General features: G+C 40.2%; 1 protein-coding gene across 26 annotated transcripts in view; it reads right to left on the bottom strand.

Annotated features, from left to right (window-relative positions):
* PCDH15 (protocadherin related 15) overlaps positions 1 to 27,431 on the bottom strand; it is a 623,360-nt gene that overhangs the window by 98,518 nt on the left and 497,411 nt on the right. For all 26 annotated transcript variants that reach the window (XM_083503000.1, XM_083503013.1, XM_083503006.1 and 23 more), the window contains 3 exons: positions 22,442 to 22,747; positions 20,776 to 21,000; positions 6,832 to 6,948 (listed from right to left, as the gene is read on the bottom strand). In XM_083503000.1, coding sequence (XP_083359126.1) covers positions 6,832 to 6,948; positions 20,776 to 21,000; positions 22,442 to 22,747 — 648 coding nt within the window. The remainder of the gene's footprint in view (positions 1 to 6,831; positions 6,949 to 20,775; positions 21,001 to 22,441; positions 22,748 to 27,431) is intronic.

Below are 27,431 nucleotides of genomic sequence, written 5' to 3'. Positions count from 1 at the left end.
GGCCCCCCCCCCCCACTTCTTACATTGCATATGGAAAATTAGTGTTGAGAGGGGGTTTTTGTATTACTTTTCATCTTATTATTTACAAAATCCTCACAGGAATAGCTATTATAACATGTGCTACCTCATCACTGTCATATCCTGTCCTCACTAAAACATAACACGCCATTCCTGACATCGCTTCTCTTGTCACCATGTGAGATGCCAGATGCTTCGAGGTCAGTCAGAAACTGCAGCCACCAGGGAATTTTTTTGCTGTCATCAAGAAATCCCCAGAGAAGCAGATTGGAATTATTGTCCCATCAGAAGGGTAAAGCCCCGGGATTTGATTAATTCTGCACACACCGTCAAAAACATACTAAAATTATTAGTAGCAAGAGGAGCTAATAGAAAGACAAATGTTTAACAATTTTGCAGAGTCTCCCCCCCATGCCATCTCCTGTAAATCAGAATACAAAACTGATTACAAGGATTTTTAGGTGTGTGTGTTAATTACTGTAAGTTCATAAACAGTAAGTCCTAGAGACAGGAGCTGCTGAAACAACTGTATATGCAAGCTATGCAACACATATGTGCCATCTTTGTGTGTGGTTGTACCATTAGCTTTTCAGTGGTTTCCATCCTGTATGTGTGGCTTTTCTACATCATTCTATAGGACCTCATTTACCTTCTGAGCAGCGTTCTGAGGACCTTATGACAGTGGTGGACAGAGGCAATACTAGGCAGATCAATTACTGTAAATTTTACTTGAGCAATTTCCTTCTGTTATGGAGACCTTGTTTATTGTTGTTGAGGCTTTTCTTCTTCTTTTTTTACAAAAACATCAAAAGAACACTGACCACAGAGAGTACAAATTTAGCTGTGTTGTTCTATTTCATGGAGAAGAGATTCTGCTTCATGAGATGGCTCCTGTATGCCATAATGAGGTATGATGACTATTCACAAAGTCTTCCCACTTGACTTGGCTTCTGCAAGTTGGCTTATTATATGCTTGATTCATATAAGCCTTCTGCAAATCAGCTGCCTGAATTCTGTATCACAGACAAGGTAAACTAAATCACTGCACTATGGTTTTCTTCTAGACTTACATGTTAAAGTTCACTATATCAAACCTTGTCGGTGATACTGCAGCCTCAGAAGAAAATAAATTACATCCTAAACATGCCATTTCCAGGAAGGGGAAAGAGAACTACCATCCAATGCTGCTTAACAGGAGGCTCTGAAATCAAACTATATATGACTTTCCATTCCGCATGGGTGTAAATTGAGAAAGGCAACTCAAAGAATGGCAGTAATTCCATATATTGAAATTCTACCGTATATATAGAAGAGAAAAGAGACAGATTAGGAGACATGGAAAGCAACTTGTTCTCTTTTCTAACAATTCCAGAGTTAATGTGATGAGCCTTCAGAACTCTAATCAGTTCCTTGTGGTGAATTGCAACCCCCAAAAGTATTTGGAAGACGGGTGTGATTGACAGTTTGCAGGCTCTAGCTCAGCTTGCAGAAATGATACAACATTTCAATAGAAGGCACATGACGGCTTCCTACAGGGCATTCCAAAGAGGCCATTTGTTCTCTCATTGGTTTATTACTGCTGGTACTTCTTCTCTTTGTACACTGAATATGAAGGTCTGAGAGAAAATGTAGGAAGCTGCCTTGTGAGTCAGACCACTGGCCCATCTAGTTCAGAATTGTCTACACTGAATGGCAGCAGCTATCCAGAGTTTCAGGAAGTGGTCTCTCCCAGCTTTGCCTGGAGATATCAGGGACTGAACCTGGGACCCACTGCATGCATGCTGGGTGCTCAACCACTGGTTCTTCCTCAGCAGTTAACATTTTACTGCATACTTTTGCATGTCAGGAGAGATGGGGTGGAACCAGAATACATAGGCACACTGAGGGTAGGGTGAGCACATGTACATTTTGTGAACACCTAAAAAGGGCTTCTAATGTACCAGAATTTAAGAAATCATATATTACTGGAATAGGTAATTTTTAGATCCTTTCAAACGTAAGGTATTCCAATGAGATCAGAAGGCACTAAGATGATTATACTCTTAATGTCAGGCGGAAACCTGATTTAATAATGTTTTTACAAAATATAATTAGCAAGAAATTACTCAAACCCAGATAATGTGGTTCAGAATAGCTACAATCACACTCTGTTCCAATGACTAAAACCTACAATTATCATTAAGCATCAGCACATTAGGTAATTAGTTATTGAATTCATAAAGCTGGCATGAGATCATTATTTCTGAGGAAGCTACTTTTCTTCCATCATTTTAGAAAACAACAACACCAGGATATTATAGTTATTGGCAAAGTTGCAATTGATTGACAAAGATCATCAAAGGAAGATTTAACATTGATTTTTTTATTTTATTTTAATAAACTTGCTTTCATTATCTGTCACATTCATTATCTGTTTATGTTGCTTCAAGTCATTCAGAAAGCATGCTTGCTTCTGTTGTGAACATCAAACATTTTAGAACCCTGGGTTGGAGCACATTTATACCAGGAGAGGTGTTATATCCTATGCTAAGAAAAAGACATAAGCTATGCATTGACTTGATGTGCTGTAGCAGATAAAAAGGCTACCACTATCATCCTCCACAAATGCTTTGAAGGGGTGAGTGCTGCCAGATTAAGAATCTTTATATTAACTAACAGCATGATGTTATGTGTTCTTAAATGGCAATTGGCTCCATTGAACTCCATAGGATTTACTTCCTTGCATAAACATCAAGGACCAGGGCTTCAAAGCTTCAATTTCCAAAGCATTAAAAATGGAAATGCCACAAGCATTACAATAAAAATTTGTGGTTACTGTCTCACAAAAGGAATTTTATCCATACACCCCCCCACACACCCAAGCTATAGTGTCTATGGAACAGTGAGCAGCCCAGCACAGACATAATGGTAAAAGGTAAAGAGACCCCTGACCATTAGGTCCAGTCGTGGCCGACTCTGGGGTTGCGGTGCTCATCTCGCTTTATTGGCCAAGGGAGCCAGTGTACAGCTTCCGGGTCAAGTGGCCAGCAGGACTAAGCCGCTTCTGGCTAACCAGAACAGCGCACAGAAATTCCGTTTACCTTCCCGCCAGAGTGGTACCTCAGTTCAAAGCACTGGCTGTAATGAGGAATCGACCTGAAAAACCTACGCTGCACAAATGCCCTTTCCCTTAACTGGTCAGACTTAAACCACAGATTAGCATTACATCTGTACCTTGCCAAATCTAAGCAACACTAAAAAAAGCAGAGTCCACAATAAGGGTTTGAAGCGGGTTCACAAATATTGGTTCAGGGGTCTAGTGTCAGTTCAAATGTATTGCTAAACTATGGTTGACAGCAACAATGTAAGAGAGGGGTAGATCCATACATGAGAGAAGAGGATGTTGGGGAAGGAGCCTTCCTGATGAAGGCTCCCTGCAAACCACAACTAAAAACTGGAAATCCACATCAGACATGCATGCTTCTCTTTCTCTCTGAAGTGTGAATGTCTCAGTTTCATTTGGGTGTGACTGCTTTAGGTGGACAGCAAAGGCAAGGGCCAGGGCTATTTTAAACATGTGGGAATAACTTCAGACTCTCCTTTAGACTTTAGACTGGGTGGTCTCTCTCTTTCTCTTACTGGGAATGAGTATGAAATCTGTTTTTTATGAGTGGTGTAGGTTTGGAAACTCTTTGCCTTGAGATGTTCCTAACTGCCTCACTAGATGACCAAGCACTTACGAAAGTTTTTTCCTACATGTTAATGTATTTTGCCTGCTACTTTGGTTTTAATTATCTAGATTATAAATGAATTTGATCAGCCTCCTTTCTTTATTTTAAGCTTGTTTCTGATTACTTGGCTTTTGCACTTCTTATTGCAGTTTTCACGAGATCATTAACTTTTAATTCTTAGCGTGGCTTATATTGTAATACTGGATTTTGAGCAGTTAGGAATCTTAACTTTTATATTGCATTTTTAAAAGTCTAACAATGGAAATTATATAACTGGCCATCAATAATTATTCTGTGCATGGTTTACAGACAAAACATTGTTTAAAAATACAATATATAATGAAAATCAACCCCCACCAAAAATTCTCGAAGAAAATAAAACAAATATAGGGAAGCAGATGAAAACATAGACAGGTGGGCAAGTGCCAACAAGGAGCTTGTCCCACCAACCTGCCCCTCATTTCTGTTCACCTGTCATTCACATATGCTGTTAGTTTTCTTTCTCACTCACCTATAAATATGCTTTGCTCCTTCTGTGGTCCCTGTCAAATATTATCCTGGTGCCGTTACTGCTAACAGCAAGTAAAGGAATAATCAGATGCTCACTTTAAGTTCCCAATTCTTCCTTTGTAGCTACATCATTACCTGCCCCACACCTGATATCTGGAACATGGGAAGTGGTTATGGTTTGTGTGAAATGGCCTTGTGGGCCTTCTTGGGACCTATCCCAGGCTCATAGGCCAGAAGTTCCTAACCCTTGCTCTATAGCTATAATTGAGGAAACTATCTGATCTTTATCATTTGTGTTTCCCTGCAGACTCCAAAATCGTACTCATCAATATGGTATGAAAAAGTGAAAAGGGAAAGTATTTTTGCTGCTTTGCCAGCAGGAATGTGTAAATAAAGTATCCACGAGGCTCCCTTAACACCTCATCTCCAGGCTTATTTACTTATAAATAAAGCTAGAAAATTATACACAGCTCTCCTTGGTTGTCCTAATGGCTCTATTTTGCCCCCTGCTAATAGACTGCTATTGAATGACTATTTTGAAGCTTAGCAGGTTTTGATAAGATTGGCTACAATTACTTGGTGTCCTTCAGTGGCATTATGCTCTCTGCAGTAAATAAGCACTCCCCCCTCCCCCAACCCCCCCCCCGTCTTCCTCTAAAGACAATAAAAAATGCCACTCTGACTATGCTAGAATTTAATGTGAAGGGAGGTAGAGAAGATACAAGAGGGACAAGCACAATAATAATGGGCAAGTTCACTTATTCTCAAACTGATGGGACAAATGTCAGCTCAAGGCACTTTGCCAACAAAAAATTACTAGATAGCATAAATGGCTTCTTCCAACTGCCAGCTCTAAAGCCCATTTAGAGAGAGGTTTGATTTAGTCTTCAGTGGAATGCTGAAGATGTCAACAGCCCTCTGCCAAATGCCAGGATTTCATAGCAAAGAGGAAAATTAACATTTTCACGACTGTTTTGTGGCTTCTTTTACCTTACTGCCACAGTAGCACTTCTCACGGTCCCTGTACAGAAATGCTAGTCAAGATAAATCACTGCAGTATCCTAATACCTACATTAAACATGGTGTTGATCATGCAGAGCCCTTCTACAAACAGGCTCCTGTGATGGGATAAACTTCAATTCCTCTATGGATTAGATCTCAGGAAATCCCTTAAATCCAAAAAAGGCTAGTGCTACAAAACCCCAAAACACTCATCCTTTTTAAAAACAGCATTATCTGCTGGCTTTGGTAACAAGATGTTTAGGGAGAGTAGAGGGGAGTCTCTCTTTCCCATCCTCTGCCAACATTTTCAACCATTTGCGTAACCTGGAATAACGTTGTGGTCACTGTCCATAGTTAGAAGGAGATTACTGAAGACTGTAGAGATACGATCTACTAAAACGACTAGATTCTGACCAGTGGGGAAAAGTAACTATTTTGCAGAAAGTTTCCCCATACCGCCAGAGGCAGGGATTGTTCCTACATGAAATTTGCCCAAGGCACCAAGAACATGGGACCAGTGCTTTTTTTCTGGGGGCACGCAGTAGTACGTATACCCCTAAACATTTTGTGAATCTAAGTTTGGCCTCATTGAGGGGCAGTATTTCAATATGAGTAGAGAAATGCGAGTACCCCTATACATTTTTCTTTTGGGGGGGGAAAGCACTGCATGGGACTGTCAGGTTCCCACTAGCAACAGACTGGGAAAACATGCATATTCCCTGTGAATGTTAACCAGTCTGATAACTATTGAGCTTTTCTCTTTAGGCTCCCTAGAATGTGAGATAGCTGAGTCAGTAGAGCATGAGACTCTTGATCTCATGGTCATTGGTTTGAATCCTATGCGGAGCAAAAAGATTCCTGCCTTGCTGGGGGTTGCACTAGATAACCCTCATGACCCCTTCCGGCTCTGCAGTTCTATGATTCTAAGATCAGTGCTTTGACCAACAAATCAGAGTTTACTCATGGGATATAATACAACTCTGTCAATCGAATGCCAGACTGAAACCCAGATGCTGCTGGCAAAGTTGATTCCAACAAATCTGCGCTGCTATATTCTTACATTATATTAGCAAAAGGATTTTTTAATGCGGTGTTTTATTTCTTCACACACACACACAACACTTTTCATGCTTGGAGGCTTACAATAATAGCAAATCAAGGAAATAACAGCCCTTCAAAAGTTTTGCTTTGTTTTCTGTTGGAGCCACAAAGCTGTTCCAAATGCAGGCCCACCCCTTGCTTTTTCCTGTTTATCACCAACACACTAAACCCTGATAAGGATTTCACATTTAAATTGTTCCATGAGAAAAGAAAGCGGAGCAGGGAGGGAGGAGGCACTGGGGAGCTGGGGAGAAGTAAAAAAGAACTCTGCATTATGGCTTTATCCGTCTTGAGAACAATAATTGAAGTGCTCAAGCCAGAGGATAGGCTGGCATAAAAATGCATAGGAGCCACTGCTGGGTTAAAATAAATAAAAATAAATCGTAGTAATCACTTATGTTGTTCAGAGGATTAAGGCCACTTATGCGGCTTTTAAAGAAATCTCTCCTGGGTGCAGGGTATTAAGATTTTGTTTGTTTGTTTTCCTTACCGGAGGGTCCAGATCCTCAGCTTCAACTGTTGTTATAACCGTGCCCTTGATTGCATCAGGAGCAACCATGCCCCTGTACAGAGGTTTGCTAAATACTGGGGAGTAATCGTTCATATCCTGCAAAACATAATTAAGAATTTACTGCTGAAGCTGAAATGAAATTATGGACACATTCACAATAGTTCTTTCAAACTAGGCTCTGCTCAGCCTCTTCCCGTTATCCAATTCATTTACTATTGTCAGGCCTTCTGGCTCCTCAATTGTGTTACTTATCTGCGCACAAGACTAGTACTCAAGAGGAGGATGCAAAATTTTCCATGCAATGTAAATGTGTAAAGAATTGACATAGAGTAGATCTGCTTCATCAGAACAATTGTCATTTCAATAAATAAGATTTCCAGGGACTGAGCAAATTCTTGTAGGCTGTGAAAATGCAAACTCTAGAGTAGCATCTTGAGAAATAAACATATCACTTTTTTATTTTTAAACATAACTACTGATAGGTAGCTTTCATCTTGTGATCTCTTATGAAATTAGTTTCAGAGGTTTGGAGTGACTCAACAGGTTTTGAGAGAGGGACTCTATTTCTTTTTAATGAAATGTGATGCAAAAAAAATATGGATCAAATCCAGGGTTTTGTAGAAACTGTGATCAATCAAATACACTGGCAATAACAAGCTCTGATATGAAATACCTTAACTTTCAGGATCATCATTACTGCATGACCTATATATCCTATGGGGGGACTTTAACCATGCTCCCATGGAGCCAGTTTTTTGTAGGTTCGACTCACATGTTTAAACAAACGTTACCACTCTCCCATGCATGCAGGAAGAGGCAGCAATCAACCAGGAAAAAACGACCAACGCAGTTTAAGGGAATCTGCTTGCACTGGATTTGTAACCCATATTGGCCAGAGTTCTTGATTGGGTATAGAGGGGGTATATGTGTGGCAGGGCCCTTTCGCATAAACCCTGAAGGTATAGCTACTCCTGAGTGTGATCCCCATGCATTCACTCAGCATGTGATAGAGCTATTGTGGTTGGATGTGCTGCTCATCCAGCACAAGAAAAGCTATCAATGCAACAACCAGTCCAAGTAATCACCAATGCCACCAAACTCTCTCTCTCTCTCTCTCTCTCTCTCTCTCTGTGTGTGTGTGCTCTGTGTCTGCATTTCTAGTTCATGCGTGTTTGGGGGGGGCGGATAGAGCTCCATGCATCCCCCTTTTTTGTTTTGCCTCTCACCCACTTTCTCCCACTTATCATTGGTGAAGTTTGAATCTGGTCTAGCTTAGAAAATTAAGTAGATGGGGAGAAGATTTTTTTTTTTTGTCAGGTTCAACATGCTAAGTGAAGTGAAGACCACATGCCTGTTTGGATGTTGCCTGGGGAAAAGCTTTTTCCAGCTGACAAACATATTCTGCAGATCAATTAAGGTTCACATGCTTATCCACATGATGGCCTCTACACCAGTGGCTCCAGATTTCCCTTGCCCCTGACAGACCACTTGAAAAATGTTGAGGGTCTTGGTGGACCACCTAACAAGTTTTCTGCCTTTTGTAGCAATTGTAATATACTGTGCTAGTTGCTGAATTATTTTTCAATTGTCTTTTTACAGCCATGTTGTAGGCCACCTGAATGAAGTACCCATGGACCACAATTTGGGAACCCTAACTTTACACTACAAAGGTGCAATCTGAATAGCCCAAGAAGTAGGACTAGGAGGAACTGAAGATAAAAGATTGAGACAGTGTGTAGGCTATTGCTTAAATTGCAGTTATTTCATACCAAACATTTCTCTTTATGGATATAATCTGTGTAGGAAATACTTGCTTAACTGTAATGTATGAAATATAGTGCCAATATTTTTCAGTACACTGATCGCGCACCCCACAAAAATGTGAGGTTTTTTCCTATTTGTTCAACAACATGTAAAACAAGGGATTATTTCAAACAAACATCATATTCAGCCCTGTCAGATATTGCTATGTCCCTTTATTGTGTCTGTACTGTTTCCCGATAATAGATGACAAATTCAGAACGCCTAAACATTTGTGTTCATCTTCTGCATGTCCTTATGTCCTTTGTGTTAGGAAATCAGCAACTATAAATAGATATGCCAAAAAGAGAAATGATGTAGAACATCCTCTGATAAGAATGTTTCAGAACATCCTCTTCTATGGGAAATGACTGGAGGGCCTTATTTATATTTCTAAGGTAAACAAATCAGGAGCAAATAAAAGTATGAATGCAAAGTTGCCTAAAATTAGGGTCGCCATATCTGCAAACGTGAAAATCGGGACACAGTTGAAGTTTTCTTTGTAGGGGAACCAAAGTTTTTGAGATTTTTTTTAAAGTAAAGCTACAATCATTTTTAAAGGCATTTTTGACATGATTTAACCCCCATTGTTGATTTCTGAAAAATTATTCTGGATGCAATTTTCAGAGGCTGGTTCCAGGAAAACCAGGACTTATGGCAGCCCTAGCTAAAATGCTGAAAGACAGTAAGTTTTTGACCTAAAACCACCTTTTTTCTACTGAGTCAATCAGCACATGAGTATTTGGTGAGGTGAAAGTTGTACAATTAGCAACACAGAATGTTCTTCAACAGACATTCAAAAATTCAACCCTAAACCTTTAGCTTTATGTAGTAAAGTTCAAGGAGAACTCTACCCCATGATTTTGCTGATATACAAGCTTTGTTCTTAATCCCTTGTAAAGTTCACTGCTTGTAAAAAAAAAGTTACTGAAATAATATTTGGAGAAATCTATTAAGGGAGTGGACAAGTTGGATATGATAGTAATTTAGCTAGAGGGAAAGGGCACACTTCCTTTGAAAGTTTATGTGAATAATCAAAATTAGGTAAAATGGTAGTTTTAAAAGAGCAGCTATTTTCTGTGAATGAAAAGTTATGTGTCCAGCCTGCAATTTTTTTTTAAAAGGAAGGCTTTGTTATCCCACAAAAGGAAAAAGAGGAAAAAAATCTTCTTTCTAGCCTGCATATGTCAGATGAATCAATATGTCAGATGAATCAATCAATATAAATACATTGTAAAGAATTAAAACATTTTAAATGTAGCAGGGAGATTTGGTCATACAGCTTTTATGTCCTCAAGTAAAGTTACTCACGCACAACTGCATGGAGAAGAATGCATTATGGTTGGAGAATTTCTGCCATTGCTAGGAATGGGGGCCTTTTTTATCTCATTTGCCTTCAACTTGACGGGGTCTGTTCAACCTGGCATGTCTCCACACCAAGACAAAAGTGTGGTGGGTCCTTATCCGAGAGATGCCATTTGCAGATGACGCGGCCTTGACAGCACACTCTGGGGAAGCTCTATAGAGATTCATCAAATGTTTTGCCCAAGCCTGCAGGGAGCCTGACAAAGACTAACATTCTGGGTGAGGACATCACCAGCGCTCCACGCATCAGCACTGGTGGCCACATGCTTGAGGTAATAGATGATTTTGTCTGCTTGGGCTCCACTATAACCAGCAACCTCTCCATTGACACTGAGCTGAATTGGTAAGGTAGCTATAGCAAAGACTTACTTCTCCAAAAGGGAGAATGTGATGCTAATGACCAGTACCAAGATGAAGGTCTTCCAGGCTTGTGTGTTGAGCGCTCTGCTTTATGGTAGTGAATTGTGGGAAACTTACACTCACCAGGAGCAACACCTCAATGCCTTTGATATGCGCTGCATCAGGAAGTTTTGGGGCATGAGGTGGTAGGACTTGTTTGAGTCTCAAACAAAGAAGTGCTCTCTCAAGCCCACATTTCCAACGTGTTCACACTCAGTGACACTCAGTCTCAGTGATGTCTATTGACTTGGTCATGTCCACAGAATGGAAGCTGGTACTATCCCCAAGGACTTGCTCTATGGGGAGGTGGCTTCAAGCACCTGGCCCACTGGCAGACCAACTCTGTGTTACAAAGATGTCTGGAAACGTGACATGAAGGCTGGCCAGATCAACCCCACCATGTGGGAATCCCTTGCAGACTGTAGTGCCTGGAGACTGTCAGGTTGTGTATCCACAGCAGTGACCAGAGGAGAAATGACCGCAGGGAGGACCACAGAAAGAAGAAACACCATGGTACATCTCCATCAGCACAACTGGATGCTTTCATGTGTCCTGCTGCAACAAAACATGTCTCTCCCTTATTGGTCTCTACGGCCACAGCAGATGCTGTAACTCTCCGACAGTTTGACTTCACCTCTGAAAGCACACTCTGCCCCCAAAAACAAACAGATGCAAACAACAACTAGACTTACAAGAACACTGAAAGAAATAATTTCATTTGAGTGTTAACTACGTATTTCAGCTGATTGCGATTTCCCTTATTATTTCATCTTAGATATTTAATAATACTCTGTTTATGTGTTACTCATCCATACAGCATATCATTATTATAAATGTGACAAAAATGTAGCAAATAGGGAAATGACATTCAGTTTGATGTTGTATCCTAAACATGAAGGGTTTTGTTTCAATTAATTATTTGTATTAGGATTTAGAGTTATGAAGACAGCAGAGACTTATACCACATCACAAATCCCTGGATTATTTCACTAGGGGGAATTATATGTATGTTAAACAGCATGGGAAACAATATTGTAGGATTTTGCATTGAGAATTGAGATGTGATAGCCCCCTCATAACTTCTGCTTACTGAAAACTGCACAGGCAAAATGGTGGTAGCAAGTGTCCTTTGACATTATCAGCCTGATGGAAGAGACACTGAAATAGATACTACCTCATATCTATTAGGACTTCTCTCAGGTTTCCCATAACTTACACTTCAGTTGTCACTTATCACCCACAATTCTGTGGAATAAAAGTTGCACATCTTTGCCAGGCATCAGATATTGCAATCTTTGAGTTGTCAGTTAGAGCTACAGTAGGAACCTCTCTTCACATGTTTTGCCACTGTATTATCCTAAGGTAAATATAATCTCTTTCAGTTATCTCTGGGCTTGCCGATCAGAAGGTCGGCGGTTTGAATCCCCACGACGAGGTGAGCTCCCGTTGCTCGGTCCCCGCTCCTGCCAACCTAGCAGTTCGAAAACACGTCAAAGTGCAAGTAGATAAATAGGCAGGAAGGTAAATGGCGTTTCCATGCACTGCTCTGGTTCGCCAGAAGCGGCTCTGTAATGATGGCCACATGACCCAGAAGCTGTACGCCGGCTCCCTCAGCCAATAAAATGAGATGAGCGCCGCAACTCCAAAGTCATCTGCGACTGCACCTAATGGTCAGGGGTCTGTTTACCTTTATCTTTACCTAAATATAATCGCTAGGATGACTACCCACAGAAGAACCCTAGAGCTATACCTGTTGTAAACATTCTCAGGGGGTTACTACTTCCCTATCATTTAAACAGACTGATGCTAGTTCATAGTACAAAATCAAATATTGCCATGCAAGATATTAATAGTTATCTGCATATTGTTCCTGTTGATTAAAATCCAAATGTTGTTTCATATTGCAGTAGATACAACCTGAAAGCAGAAGACAAAATGCATGCTTTTCTTCTGAGCTTTTATGCTTAAGTATATGTGAAGATTGCCATATAGGAGGAACGTCCATGAATTCTGACTGCACATTATGAACTCTGTCTTGCTAGCCTTGGAATTATGCCACAGTAAAAATAAAGACTGATAGACAAGATTTCCGGAAGCCATCCCTGTCATCTTGGCTCCGGCAAGATCTGCCAACACCCTTCCATCAAGATGTAAACTGACAAATCAGCTCTATTATATTTAAGAGGCTAAGAAGTTGACACTGACTTTGCAAAAGAGGAAACAAATATAGTAAACAAACAAACACAAGGTCAGTGAAGGACACACTGGGACATGCATTCTAGAGACATGGAGAAAGAATGCAAGGGTACTGAAAACTGGCCAACTTTTTACTGCCTGCTTAGCCTGGCCTCTTGCTTCCTCCATTCTTTTTAGTGAGGTCTGCAGGGAAATAGTGCTTGGAGGGGCTGCAAGCAATTAGAAGAGATAACAAAATCACTAGCCAATAATGGCAAATAAGATGCTCACTGAAAGCTAGAGTTCTGTTATACAAGATGAAGAAAAATTAGATTATGATGTACAAATCAACCTGTAAATCAACTAGATTATGAAAACATAGCCCATTTCACCTGTTAGGCATACATTTCTAGTTTGCATTTGTTTTAGAAATGAATGAAAAATTAAATAAATGAACCGCCATTTGGTTAATCATTTCTAAAGCACATACAAACGGATAAACATGTGAATGAATAAAACTTGTTTTAACTGCTTTGCGCTGAAGGCAGTGTTTTGCATTGATCACACGGGCCAGGATGCTGTGTGCTGTTCACAGAAATGTCACTGTGAGAAGCAGTTGAGAAAGAGCAGTGGAAATAACAAGCCTATAGATGTCAAAGAAAGATTGCTGGGACATGGGAAATAAAGGGAGGGAAGCAGTGAATGAATACACAATCACAAAATTTAGGTATGATAGCATTTAGGCTATGTATGCCATTTCCCTTTCCTCAATCTGTCTGAAATTAGGCTGGATTAAAGTAGTGGGTGGGTGTGCCTGAAAACATGCCAATAGGATTACACATAGAGAAGTTACAAGCAGGAGATTTGCAGCTGGTTTTTGAACTGAAAGTTACAGGGTGGCCTATGAGGAGGCTTTGCCCAAACTGCTTACATTTTTGACAGGTCTGATGCCCTGGGAGATAGCAAAATGCCTGCAAAGTTCATGCTGTTTGGAAGGAAAACATGGAACCTACAGATAAAAGAAGACTGTGTGGATCTCTAGTTGAAATCAGTGGTAAAAGGAATGATCAAGGGAACTGAATGATAAATGTACTAATGCAATTAAGATCTATTTGTAACTAAGATCTATTTTCTAGTTACACATTACTGGAACACATAACTTGTTTTCATTTCTATTTTGTATCAATTAGCAGAACTTGATTCTAGAACAGGCATAGGCAAACACGGCCCTCCAGATGTTTTGGGACTACAACTCCCATGATCCCTAGCTAACAGGACTAGTGGTCAGGTATGATGGGAATTGTAGTCCCAAAAACATCTGGAGATCCGAGTTTGCCTATGTCTGTTCTAGAACATACTTATATTTTCTTCAGTCAAACCCGCACAGTTTGATGAAACCCAAGAGCTTGATGTAACCCTCTTTTTTTGCTGCCTGCTCTGATTACAAAAACAAGGACATGTGCAGGAAGGCGTGGGGACGTTAGCTGATCCTCCTTTGTTTAATTGATATTAGAATGATTCCCTCTCCCAAATTACATGTTCCAGAAGTCAGTTTATCTAGCCAGTCAAGTATGTGAATCTCACTTTCATTGTATGCATATGCTGTTGCATTACTCTCACAATCCTGGGCCGAACTTAAAACACTTATGAATAAATGTTTAGGTTATAAGGCAGAATGGTTGGCAATCAACTATGATAAAGGCAAAGTATTTATCTTTACAAATAAATATAAGAAATATATATGTGTTTCAGATCACTAAGCAATTGAATGGGGAATTCATTTCAAATATTTGGGAGTTATTTCTCAGCCAACATTGTCCCTGTCAATTCAGATTCAAAACATGACATCTGGTGTATTGAATATTTTAGTGGCAGTACTAAGTTTTTATTATACAAAAGGAGAACAGCGTATACCTTCAGCTTAAATGATTCAGTTCTCTTGGATGTCCTTAAAAAGCTTCTCATACAAAATACAGACGCATATATATGTATGAGATAATCGGAATATATACACTTATTGTATAACGGGCCATGAAAAACGGCAACAAATGTTTCACAAATATTCCTTAAATAAATAAAAGTGCAATCTTGACCCCACACTATAGATGCCTGGAGGGAGTTAGCTTGCAGCAATAGCACTTTTCCAATGGCCTTTCCGGTTAGTAGGAAGGAGGAAGCAGAGCCTGGGAAGGAAGGGAGCTATTGCTGGTAGTAGCTGAAAGGATGTGTTTAGTGAAGGGGAGGGGGGGTCAGCAGTTTTGAATCTGTGGGATCCAAAACTCCACAGATCTTCCAAAGGGCCAGTCTTCAATTTCCTCAGCCATGCCCACCTGGAACTGGCATTGGAAAAACAAAGAAGAAATGAGTCATTTCTCGGCCCACATTGCCCTGGTCAAGTCAGATTCTAAACATTACTTCTGCTGCATCAAATATTGCTGAATTTTTATTCTAGAAAAGGAGAACAGTGCATACATTCAGCTTCAAAGATTCAGGTCTTGCATACTTTTTTAATGATACAAACGTTCAGGACAAAGTACAGCAATGGAGTATTTATTTTTCACACAGAAGATGATCAGAATATAGATACGCCATTGTGTAATGGAGCCACTGTCTCAACACTGGTGTCACTACAACTTACCGATACCTGCGCAGAGCTCTGGAATGTTGGGGTAGGAAGCCAAACCTTGCTGCCTTCCTGCCCTTCCCCATCCCAAGAAAGTGCAGACAGTGTCTGGAGAGTGTCTCTGCCCTGCAACATGGGCCACTCCTGCTGCTGCTAAGCCATTTCAGTTAACACCACTTATCATTTTGTTGTCAGTGGAACTGTCTGCAACAATTATTGGTAATACTGAATCTACAGCAGAATCGTATCAGAAATAAAGGAGATTAAGCAGTGAGGAGTTTACAGTGAACCAAAGAACCGATTGCAAAGTGATTCAAGTCAGCATGGCAGGATTCACTAATACTGTACAGTGCCAAGTGACCACTGCAATGAGAGTCAAGATTTGCTAGGAGAACTTAATGCTACTACTAGGAGAAACTCAGATTTTCTTCAAATGGCGTCATTTAAAATGATATATTTTTAAACCTCAGCCTGTTTTTTGTTGGAGTAACGACTGATGGCCGGATGACCATATAATTCCATTACATATTATCAGTCTGCCTGACTCACTGTCGTTCTCTACTCCCTCACAACTGTTTGCAATGGCCTGAGTCCAAACCTATTCCCTTTCCCTGCATGCCTGCAGCCTGAGGAACTACTCTCACATCTGTTCAGGTGCAGAAAGGGGTGTGTGTGTCCCCTCCCTCCATTTTGAAACTTCCAGGAACCCTTTCACTGCCACCAAAACACAGTGTCTGCTGGGCTGAACTGAAGCAGCTGCCATGTCATGTCAGACCTTCGGTCCATCTAGCTTTGCATTGACTAGACGGCCCTGGCTCTCCAGGGTTTCAAACAGCAGATTTTCCCAGTCCCATCTAGAGATGCTGGGGACTGAACTTCTGCATGCAGAGTATGTGCTTTATCACTGAGTTACGGACATTCCCCAAGATTTTCATGCAGCATTTCCAGTCTAAATAGCAGCGGTACACCGGACTGTGTAATAAGTGCAATCAGAAAACCTATAGCAAGTTAGTGACTGAGTATTGTGAGGTGGATGACTTTGCCTTGTCCTTTTATGAAAACTTTTTGGGATTCTCCTCGCAAGTCTGGGCTACTTTTCTTATGACAGTCGAAAATAGCTACTTTCTCTTATTCTCTCTCTTTAAACTAAACAGACCTTAAACTAATTACAGTAATGTTGTTAACATGGCACAACGGCCTCTTTTTCATATTTAATGTTCTGCAAGCCTAAAGAAGCTAATTATTTAAATTAAGGGATAATGTTCACAATGAAGTATATGAGGCAATAAAAGGCAGGCAGACAATTAAACACCGAAGTGAAGTTCAGGAGTCTGGTATTTGTTCAAGCTTCTTTTTACACGAAGTGTCCAGTGTGCCAGTGCATTCCTTTTCTCCAAATAAAAACAATAAAGAATATATATAATACATCCATTATAAGCATTCTCCCTTGTGGGAGCAGTCAAAAATGGATACCCCCACCTGTAGTCTGAAGAGCATCCTCCCCAAGGGGGTTGTACCATGTTTTATTTCTGCATCCACCATCCAGCTTTAAGAGAACGATGTGGAAGTTGCCTGATGCACCTCAGGAGCTGGCACAAAGTCAAAGTAGTAGAGGATCTGTGCTCATGGTGAAGCAATCAGATAATATTTTCCACATCCCTCACAAGTTTAGCAAGCCATGCCTTGACAAATATTGTTTAGGGCCCATGTCACAACTGACATACCACTACTTTAAGTCAATCTACATGGCTTTTGCCACCATGTGATGAGAAGTCCAGGTGTAGTGGATCATCATCCAGACTAGGTAGCTTTCTCTAATCCAGATCTGTAGTGACATGGGGGGACGGACCAATTCAATCGGTGCCTTGAGATAAACTTATGTGTGGTTCATCACATGACAACATCCCCACATGGCTTTCAGCTGTCCAGTCATGTTATATGCACTAGAGTCTAGTTCGAGTTGATATCAACACAAAGATGCCCCAAAATGACTTTTATAGAAACACAGATTTGCAGAGCTGGAAGGGATCCCAAGAGTCATCTACTTTATCCTCCTGCAATGCAGGAATCTCAACTAAAGCATACATGACAGGTAGCCAGTCAACCTCTGCTTTAAAACCTCCAAGGAAGAAGACTCCCACCTTCTGAGGGAGTCCATTCCACTGTCAAAACAGCTCTTACTGTCAAACAGTTCTTCCTGATATTTAGTCAGAAACTCCTTTCTTGTAACTTGATTCCATTGGTTTGGGTCAAACCTTCTGGACCAGGAGAAAACAAGCTTGCTCATCTTCCATGTAATAGCCCTTGAGATATTTGAAGATGGTTATCATACCTCCTCTTAGTTTCCTCATATCTAGGCTAAACATACCCGGCTACTTCAACTGTTGCTCATAAGGCTTTGTTTCCAGGCCCTTGATCATCCTGGTTGCCCTTCTCTCAACACCTTCCAGATTGTCAATATGTAAATTCATACATGCACAAGGATATGAGCATTCTGACATACTTTCCCCCTTGATGCTTATCCCATAGTACATGTGGCAGTGAGACTTCTTTTTTCCATGTTCATTTGTACAACGTTACAAAGTAAAAATCAGATAAAAGTGGTCTGGCATGTACACAAATGTCAGAACAATAATTTCTAAAGAAAGCTACATAATAACTTTTCCCAACAACCACATCCTGTTGTCTTAGTACAACTACGAAGACAATTTATGACCACAAACACTAAATACAACTGCTAATAGCAAGCAATATATTACTTTTAATAGCAAGCAATATATTACTTTTAATAGCAAGCAATGTTTTAGTTTAATAGCAAGCAATATTTTACTTTAATCTTTTTTGGGGAAACGTTTTTATCTACAGTGTCTCTAAGGTGCTAACAACCAATGTTTTCATTTGATAAAAAACATTGGCTTTGTTTGCATGCACAAGCCTTGCCCCACTAGCACTATCTCATTCCTCCTCGTGCAGCACAGTTGTAGACTACTTGGTTAACTAAGCATAGTTTTCTGTTACTATGTAACCAGAATACTATGTTTACAAGGTACTGCAGTTTGTATTCCTGGGTTGCCCCGAACCTGCTATCTATAGTTTCTTTGTTCAGATATTACAGGAAACTATGGTTATTTAACCCAGGAAGTTTTCGATCATGGCACACCAAGAAGGGGTGGCATGAAGGCAGAACTTGCTTGCACAAAGCTAGTGCATGTCTTGGCTTAATAAGCTGAGATATGTACGTCCAAACTGGGTGTATTGTTAAGGACTCTTTTTAAGACAATTCAGTCGCTTTCTGGTCCTGAGAGATAGGTCTTTGCACACACCAATATGTACATTAATAGAGATCGCATAAAATATGTGAGAGCAATAGTATGCATTCAAATGATGCTCAAAAATCTTTTTTTTTTTTAAAGAGAGAGAATTAAAAAACCCACAAATGAAAATACAAACTGTCTCAGCTCAGATACTAGAGAGGTTTTTTTTTGCACTGTATATACCGGTAACTATGTCAGAGTACAACCGGATAAATCAATAGGCATGCCATGTTAATTTCAACGAGTCTACTCTGAGTTGGATACCTAACAGGATATATAATAGCAACATAACCCTAACCAACAGCAACAGTGTCTCATGTACAACAGAAGATATAGGAAAAAAAGCTCACTGCACAGAAGACCATTAAATGGCCCAAAATGAAGATGGGAAAGGAGGTAAAGTATGATCAGTGAACAGAACATACGGGAAAGGAAGAGTAATCTGTGCTAAATGATGCACAGGGTAAACTGTGCTAAATGATGAAAAATAAGAAGCATAAAAATAAGGTGTGTGTCTTGTTCAAACAAGCCCTGCCTCTAATACCCTGGCTCTACTTCAGATCTGTATGTTCACCACCAAGGCCCATTGAATATGGTCAGAATCCTCCCTGAATTCAGGAATCCTATACAATCAGCATTCCGAACTGAAGGGGCAATTCTGTGTTTGGCTGATAGCAGTTAGATTCTTGCCGCAGAGGTTTCTGCTCACTGTACAAAAAAGAACAGATAGTGATATTGGGAGGCAGGGCTGGTGTGTGCCCCTGAAACACCATACACAGTTTGAGCCCTTACACTTTCTTTTGAATGTCTGAAAACGGTGTGTGTGTGTGTGTGTGTGTGTGTGAGAGAGAGAGAGAGAGAGAGGGAGAGAGAGAAAGAGAGAGAGAGAGGGGGGGGTATGTCTGGTGCTATTCACATGTGGAACAGTTTAATGTTCCCATTGTACAGAGTATGTAAAATACTCTGGCATCGGACTAGGTTAATATTCTGGCTGAGATAATATTCACTCTTCTGTGGTTACTTCAGGCGTTTACCACCATTTAGTTGAAACATTCCATAGCAAGAAGATTGACAAACTGAACCCAGCTACCAATAGTTTAAATTAAAACCACTGAACAAATGAAAAAGAAAGAAGTCAAGCTTGTACAGTGGTACCTCAGGTTACAGATGCTTCAGGTTACAGACTTGGCTAACCCAGAAATAGTACCTCAGGTTAAGAACTTTGCTTCAGGATAAGAACAGAAATTGTGCTCTGGTGGCGTGGCAGCAGCAGGAGGCCCCATTAGCTAAAGTGGTGCTTCAAGTTAAGAACAGTTTCAGGTTAAGAACGGACCTCCAGAACGAATTAAGTTCTTAACCCGAGCTACCACTATATCTTCTGCAGAGATGAAAGATGCTAAAACACTGCCCCTTTCAGATAAACACGTCTTCACTGCCCTGCTGCAGGCCATCCAGTAAGCACCTCTGCAGTTGCCCCATGTGTGCCACTACTGGGTCATTCCTCATTCCAAGAAAATGTGGAATGGGCCACCAACATGCATTTAGCAATGAACAATAGCCAATCACAATTCCTTGAAGAGCATACATTTCAAGCATGTGTTTGTGTCATGTTCACAATTTACATCACTACCATTACACTTAAAATGTATTGATTGTACACTTAATAATTTAATGTCTTTAAAAAGCAGGAAGAATAAAGTAACAGGATCCCGCACTAAATTATGAACAAAGAAATATTTATAATGAAAAAGCAGCTTTCACACGGCCATTTCTTTTGGAAGGCTGGAGCTTCTGACAGCAGAAATTGAAATTCTAATGCAGCATGTACAAGCAGTTGATCCACAAGCGAGGCTCATAAAACTATGGGTTTATGCGAACTTAAACTGAAATATAGATGTTGCTACTTTGGCAAACAATTCTGTTGAGTGTTTATTTCAATCTTTGGGGGAATTTAAAGGATTCACCAATCTAATTTTGTAACTCACAAATCTAGGAGCCAAGGCATAGCTCTGTAATTATGTACATTTGCAAAGCAATTATATTTGTTAGTACTGTACATTTTAAATGTGAACAAGTTCCTGCTGTAACGTCTGCAGATATATGCAAATGAAAGAGAATGAACATTATAAAACTGTAGGGAAAAGAAGAGGTTTTCTCTTGGGTGCCTCTGCTTCAGCAAGAATACATTTGGGTCTCTGTTTAATGGTACCATACAGCCAATTAAGTTAGGAATTTTTTAACTCTTACCCTTATTCTCACAGTGACAGTAGCAAGGCCTGGAGGCATTGTTCCCCCAATATCGAAGGCTTCCACTAAAAAAGTGAATGCTGCATCTGGGTCAGGAAATGACTCAAAATCCAAGGACTTTATAAGTGACAGGTCCCCGTTAAATCTGTTCAATGAGAAATACTGCAGCGCTTCCCGGGTTCGTATTCCATAGGTAATATTGGCTCCAAGGTCAATATCCTTAGCCTAGAAGACATAAAGAACATTATTTTGGCTTCCAGCAAAGGCAGTATACACAGATGTCATTTAAAAACACCACCACACCACTTTGGAGGCCAAAAATTATTATTGCTTAATTTAATCTGAGTAATTACGTTTCCCCAAATTGTTTTTTTCCTAAAAAATATATTTAAAAATCCGTTGACACAATATATTGGATCCAATAAATCCTAACACAGGCACTTCTGTTCTTCTGAACTCCAGACTGTAGGCACAATACCTCCATGAAAACACAGACCCACAGAGACAGAAGGAGCTCTTTTCTCTACCCCACACACCTTGGTGTGCATTGTCCTTTACCTGGAATAGGAGGCTGATATGCCTACATATATAGTGCTTTCTTACCTCCCCAGGATCCTGAGAATTAAATTACTCCTATGCCACTGAACCGTATTGCAATTGTTCACTGTGCAGCTATATAAGAGGAGGTCAGCTATTTTGCCCTGTGTTTATAAGGCCACTGCATTCCCCCCCCCCCCTTCAGTTTTGTGACTTGGCATGAAAAATGGGATAGGAGGTAGGGAGAAAGCATCTTGCACTGGATTACAGGCAACCTGTTTGTACTGCAAGAGTCTGAAGATGCATATAGATCTCTACTGGCTGCAACAGCTTTCTCAGCCATTTCATGACCACATGTGAATTTCTTTGCACACCAAGATCTTCTTTCTCCTTTGGACAAATGGGTTTGTGCACATCTTGAACAAATCCCGGAGTACCTTCAGACCCCCCAATTATAATGCATATGCTTTCTCTTGCTAGTATAAAAGTTTTGCTTTACAATCATGAAAATAGTAAGGAAGCTAAAACAAGTTGCTGAATTTCAAGAAGTCTTCAAGGTGCAATCAGGGGTAGGGAACCTCCAGCTGTTTCTGGATTGTGTCATTCTAACAGTTAGACATGTTGTTGGGGGCTGTGGGTAAGTTGAAATTCAACAGTGTTTGGAGGGCCACAGGTTCCCTTTTCCTGTAGTTTACTGTATCTGTACCATAAGAAAAGAGTTAGATTCTATTAAGAAGACTTTATTAAATTCAAGGAGATGCTGAGATTAATAAGGAGTCATAATTCAGGAATTCAATTTTTTAAAGTACCATTTTGGGGTGGGGAAAAAGTTCTAATGGTGCCTCAAGATATTTTAGTATTAATCTAATTTCAAATATTGATGATCTTTCTTTTAATTAATTTATTATGAAGACTGCCAGTGTTATAGACTGCCTTTTGTAGGTTAAAAGCTTAATATAAATCCCAGAAATAAATGATTAGAAGTTTTATTTTTTGTTCCCTACTCTCTCAACTAATTTTAATTTTTTCTTTTAAGAGATCGCCAACTAGGTGGACTGGTTTTGATGCAATACGATTAAGATATATTCTTCTTCACAGAGAATATTCAGGAAACTCATGGCTCTCTTACCTCTAAACGTAAGAAGACAGTGCCTGGGGGCAGGTTTTCAGGAATAGTCACTGTATAGGAGGCATTCGTGAACACAGGGCTGTTGTCATCAATATCCAGAACTTTGATTCCCAGAGTTAACGTTGTACGGCGGGCATCCACAGCTCCATCTGTTGCTTCAACAATGAGTTCATAATAGTCCCTGTTTTCTCTATTTAGCTTCACTGAAGTGTAAATACTGCCATTGGATGTTATGCGGAAAAGATTGTTGAAGTTTGCCAAACTGTAACGGACTTGACCATTTACTCCAGCATCTGGGTCAGTAGCCTAAAAGATAAGGGAGGGGAAGAAACATGAAATCAGGAGTTTGTAGCACAAATAGACCCTTTTCAGGTTAATGGAAGGAATTCAGATTCTTTGTTATCAGATTCATAGCCCCACAACCCTAAGAAAGCATGGGCATCCAGGGCCACTAATCCAAACCTTCTTGACAGAAATCCAGCTTCAAAAAAGCAAGGTCCTTGAAGGTTGTGGGAAGGTGCAAAAATAAGCCTACATAGCTGCCTGGGGTTGCTCTAAAACTGGATGCAGGATTGCTAAATTCAAGTAGGGACCAGGAATTAAGAAGAAGGCTAGGAAGTCCACACCTGCAACGAATAGTTAAGCAGTAAGGATAAATAAGCAGTAGCCGGTACAATACTCCATACAGACCCATTTCCCAAAGTCTACACTTTTTCCTGAATCTCTTGAATTATATCTATAATGAAAAGAAAGAAACTCTGCTTGCTTCCACTTTCTGCTGGGTGTTACTAGTTGCCTTTGGTCACTTGCTGCCAGTCCTACTTGGACCCACAGCCAGCCCTGCTCCATTACTCCATTAGAACCATAGAAGAGGAACAGAACTCAGAATATCAGCAGATGTGACACCATACCTCCTCTTCTCTTTACCTTAAATAAATCAAGGCATAAGTAACTTGGCTGCATAAGAGAAGGGAATGCCTGCTTGAGTAAGGCAATTTCATTTGTGCACATTTCTAAGAGCCTGCAGATAACACCCCACAAGTTGTTACATAACATAAAAGTCCCTGGTTATCAGCACTACTGTCAGGAAGTTTCCAAAGACATTTAATATCCTGCCATGGTGCTCAGTGGGAGGCATAATAATGAAACCATTTATCTTCATGGAAATCAATTAAAAGTTAATTAAAATGGTTAATAAAAATCACACACTTGTTTCTCTTTTGCACTACATCAACACAATAAACATTGGTGGTTTCAGCTTTATTTGTGTCTCAGGTTAACACATCCTTGCAAACAACACCTTATCAAAGGTGCCTATGTGGTGCCTACTGTGGCTTCTGCAATATAAATGTTAATGTTTAGAGAGTTGAAAGAAGCTGCTTTCACTGGGATGGGGGGCTCGGGTACAATAGTAGCATATGCTGCACAGGTTACATTTTTGCCTGATAGGCTGCTGCTAGAGGAATAGGATCTGTGTCCCAAGATTACCATTTTAGACACACATTCAGGTGCAACATTTACTACTAGACTATCTGCTTCTCCATCCAACATCTATTAGATTTCTGCCCTCCTTAAGAGTAACCTGTCATCGGGGCAAAAAATAGCAATCCTAGTAGGTATTTGGATATGGTAGCAACACATATAAACAGGGTCTTGTCATAAAAGTGTATACAAAATGGCGGATCTCTGTTATTATCATTTCACAGATGGGGAAATGTGTTCTCTTGTCTTCAAAACACCACCTGCTGTTGCCATTTCTGAAGGGGGAGACAGGGAAGGAGAGGGGAAGGCCATTTGGCTCAGTGCAGTCTCAGGGCCAGAGAGAATTTAATGATCTCAGCACTGTGGCTGCCCATGTCAAGCTCCCTTCCTTGCACCTCTCCCTCTTGATAATCAGCAGCAAGGTGCGGTGTTGGGATGCTGGGAAAGCAACACAGTTCCAACCACGCAGCCCTGCCAGCTGCTACTGGGTAAGTATGTTTGTGATGCACAGTTTGATTGGAAATCTAGGCCAGGCCTCCCAAGACTGGCTGCACTGGAGTTTTGCAATAAAAGTTGCTAACGGTAGCTAGTCATAGAGAGTACAAATTAAAAACATTTTTTAAAAACCTTGTTGCAAAATATTTCTTTCTTTTTTTAAAGACAGAATGCATTGTGGGGATTTTAGCTGAGGGAGTAGTGACAGAACACTATATCTTCAAAGCCTTAATCCATGGAGCCAATGTGTGCGCTCAGATAGTTTTGCTTTAAACAAGGGCCACATGAAAGCAATTAAACAGCTGCTAACTGGATTACAACCAACACCCATTAAGACAATAGTAAATTAAGAAAGATTTATCGCTGTCTAAAATTCAACAGCCAAGTTAAGTTGTATAAACATGTAGCTCTTAATTTATCAGGGGAGCAGAAAGCGGAAATGCCCCCAAGTAACAAGAGAATTTTTATTTGTTAAAAGAACACCGCCACACATGAAAAGTATTATTATTATTGCCATTTTCTTCATTTGAAAAGTTCAGAGCAATTTTTGCTCCAATAAGCCCTCACGAAAAGCCTATAAAAGTAAATGAAGGTTTGGAAAAAGCCTATGACCCTATTACTACACTACATATCCCAAATTAGCTGAAAGAAAGAAAATCAAGACTCATGCTCAAGGGAGGAGATAAAAATATAGGAACAGAAGAGTTGGGAAATGCCATAGTGGTAGAGCATCTGTTTTACCTGCTCCCAGGTTCCATCCTTGGCATCTCTAGGTAGGACTGGGAGAGACCACTCTGAAACCCTGGAGTGCCACCATCAATCAGTATAGACAATACTGAACTAAATGGACCAATTGACTGACTTCAGATAAGTCTGTTTCCTATATTCCCAATTGCCTTGCTGGGCCCATCAAGTCTAGCTCACTGTTTGCCTTGCCAGAAGAGAAGAGAAGGTACAGCAACTTGAGGCCCACCTACCCACACTTGGCGCTAATGGGCAAGATGAGGAACTTCTTGGTAGACCAGAGTGGGCTGTACTGGAACAGAATACAGGTGGGGTGCCCTTAGGGGGAAGGGAGATTGCCAGTGCAGGAAATGAATTCCTGAAAGAACGTGACATAAAAAAGCATGCTGCTGATTCTCGGCCAGAGAAGAAACAATAGTTTCAGACCTCAGAACAAACTGGGGTGGCAATAGAAGGAAGATACTGTGCACAGAACAATTCCTGCCACTACCAAGAAAAGGAAGAGACACCTGGTAGTGGAATGTGACTCCCTTTGGAGAGGGATGGAGGCAGCTGTGTGTGGAAGGATAACTTAGGGTTTAAGTTGTCTCTATATTAATGCACAGTGTATGTGCATTAAGCAAGAAGAATTTGAGTTCTTAATACAGGAAGACAAATATGACCTAACAGACATTACTGAAACCTGGTGGGATGAGACTCATGAGTGGAATGTAGAAATTGAAGGGTATAAACTATTCAAAAGGAGTAGATTAAACAGGAAGGGAGGAGTAGCAGCATTATATGTAGAAGATGAGAAGAGATCCATGACATTGAGCATGAAAGACATATTGAGATCATACACCATCAATGCAGCCAGATTTCGCAGGCCACTGTCCATAATGGCTACAGATCAGTATCATTAAATTAATATCTATTCACATAATTCTCACATAAGAGAACAGATAAATGCTGCTAATATTTATCTACACCTATCTGGAGGTGGGCTTGTTTATATTCAATGCTGAATCAATACATTGTCTGTTTAGAATGAAACTCTGCATAAATATGGATTAGGGTTCTTCCCCCCTTTTTTTCTAGAAGCAAAAACTTAAATTTATTCTCTGCCAACAGCTGCATCTTGTCAATGACTAACAAAGGAAGAGGGTGATGATATGTGCTGTTGGGGCTGTACTTTCATTATACACAATCAGAATTGTAACAAGCCAGTTCTTTTGAAGTTTCTACAGTATTTGCTACTGCCTGATCTATTTGACTATCATTCTTTGTAATGTACATAGTGTAATACCTTGGATTCAGAGGCAAGGCATGAGGAATTTTCACAGCATGAAAAACAAACTGCAGCAAAGCACAAAAATTTAAAATAAAATGACCTTACACTAAGTAGATACTAAGCAAACAGAGATACCTAGAGAGATGCAGCAGTATGATTCTGAAAATTTACTGAAGTTCTCCTTTCTTAAAGCTCTGGAATTTAACATTTGGAGCAAAAATGTGCCAGGAAGTTTGAATGCAGAAAAAATCTTCAGGTTTATTAGTTTAAAGTATTTGTGGAATGCTCTCCTTGGTGAGGCTCGCCTGGCTCCTTTATTACATATCTTTAGATGCCAGGCAAAAACATTCCTTTTCTCCCACATCTTTGACTAATTTAATGATCTATGGACTTTTAAACTGTGGGTGGGTGCATGGGGTATATAGTTTTTATTTTTTATTATGGTATATTTTTGTGTTCTTATCTTGTAAACTGCCGTAATCCTTGGAATTAGGGCGGGATAGAGATTTAATAAATAGCAATAATATATAATTAGAATTATAGATTGAAGTCTGCTATCTCTATACAATCGTACCTTGGATCCTGAACACCTTGGTACTCAGACATTTTGGCTCCCAAACGCTGCAAACCCGGAAGTGAGTGCTCCGGTTTGTGAACGTTCCTCTGAATACGAACGTTTGACGGGGCTTCTGTGGCTTCCGATTGGCTGCCGGAGCTTCCTGCAGCCAATCAGAAGCTGCATTTTGGTTTCTGAACCTTTTGGAAGTTGAACGGACTTCTGGAATGGATTCCGTTTGACTTCCAAGGTACAACTGTATACTTGTAAACCAGACATGTGTGTGACCACATATTTTAACAGGAACCTGAATGTGTGCCAACTAGTCATTTCCATGATGCTGATAACCAAATACTAGTATTAAATTGCTACTGTCCTACAGTCTGCAGCTTCTCCATTATCCTAATTGGAATAACTGACTCCATTCTAAACATATCTGTTTT

This window comes from Podarcis liolepis (assembly GCF_965112155.1).
Source record: "Podarcis liolepis genome assembly, chromosome: 5".
Taxonomy (NCBI): domain Eukaryota; kingdom Metazoa; phylum Chordata; class Lepidosauria; order Squamata; family Lacertidae; genus Podarcis; species Podarcis liolepis.
This window is presented reverse-complemented; position numbering and strand designations above follow the sequence as displayed.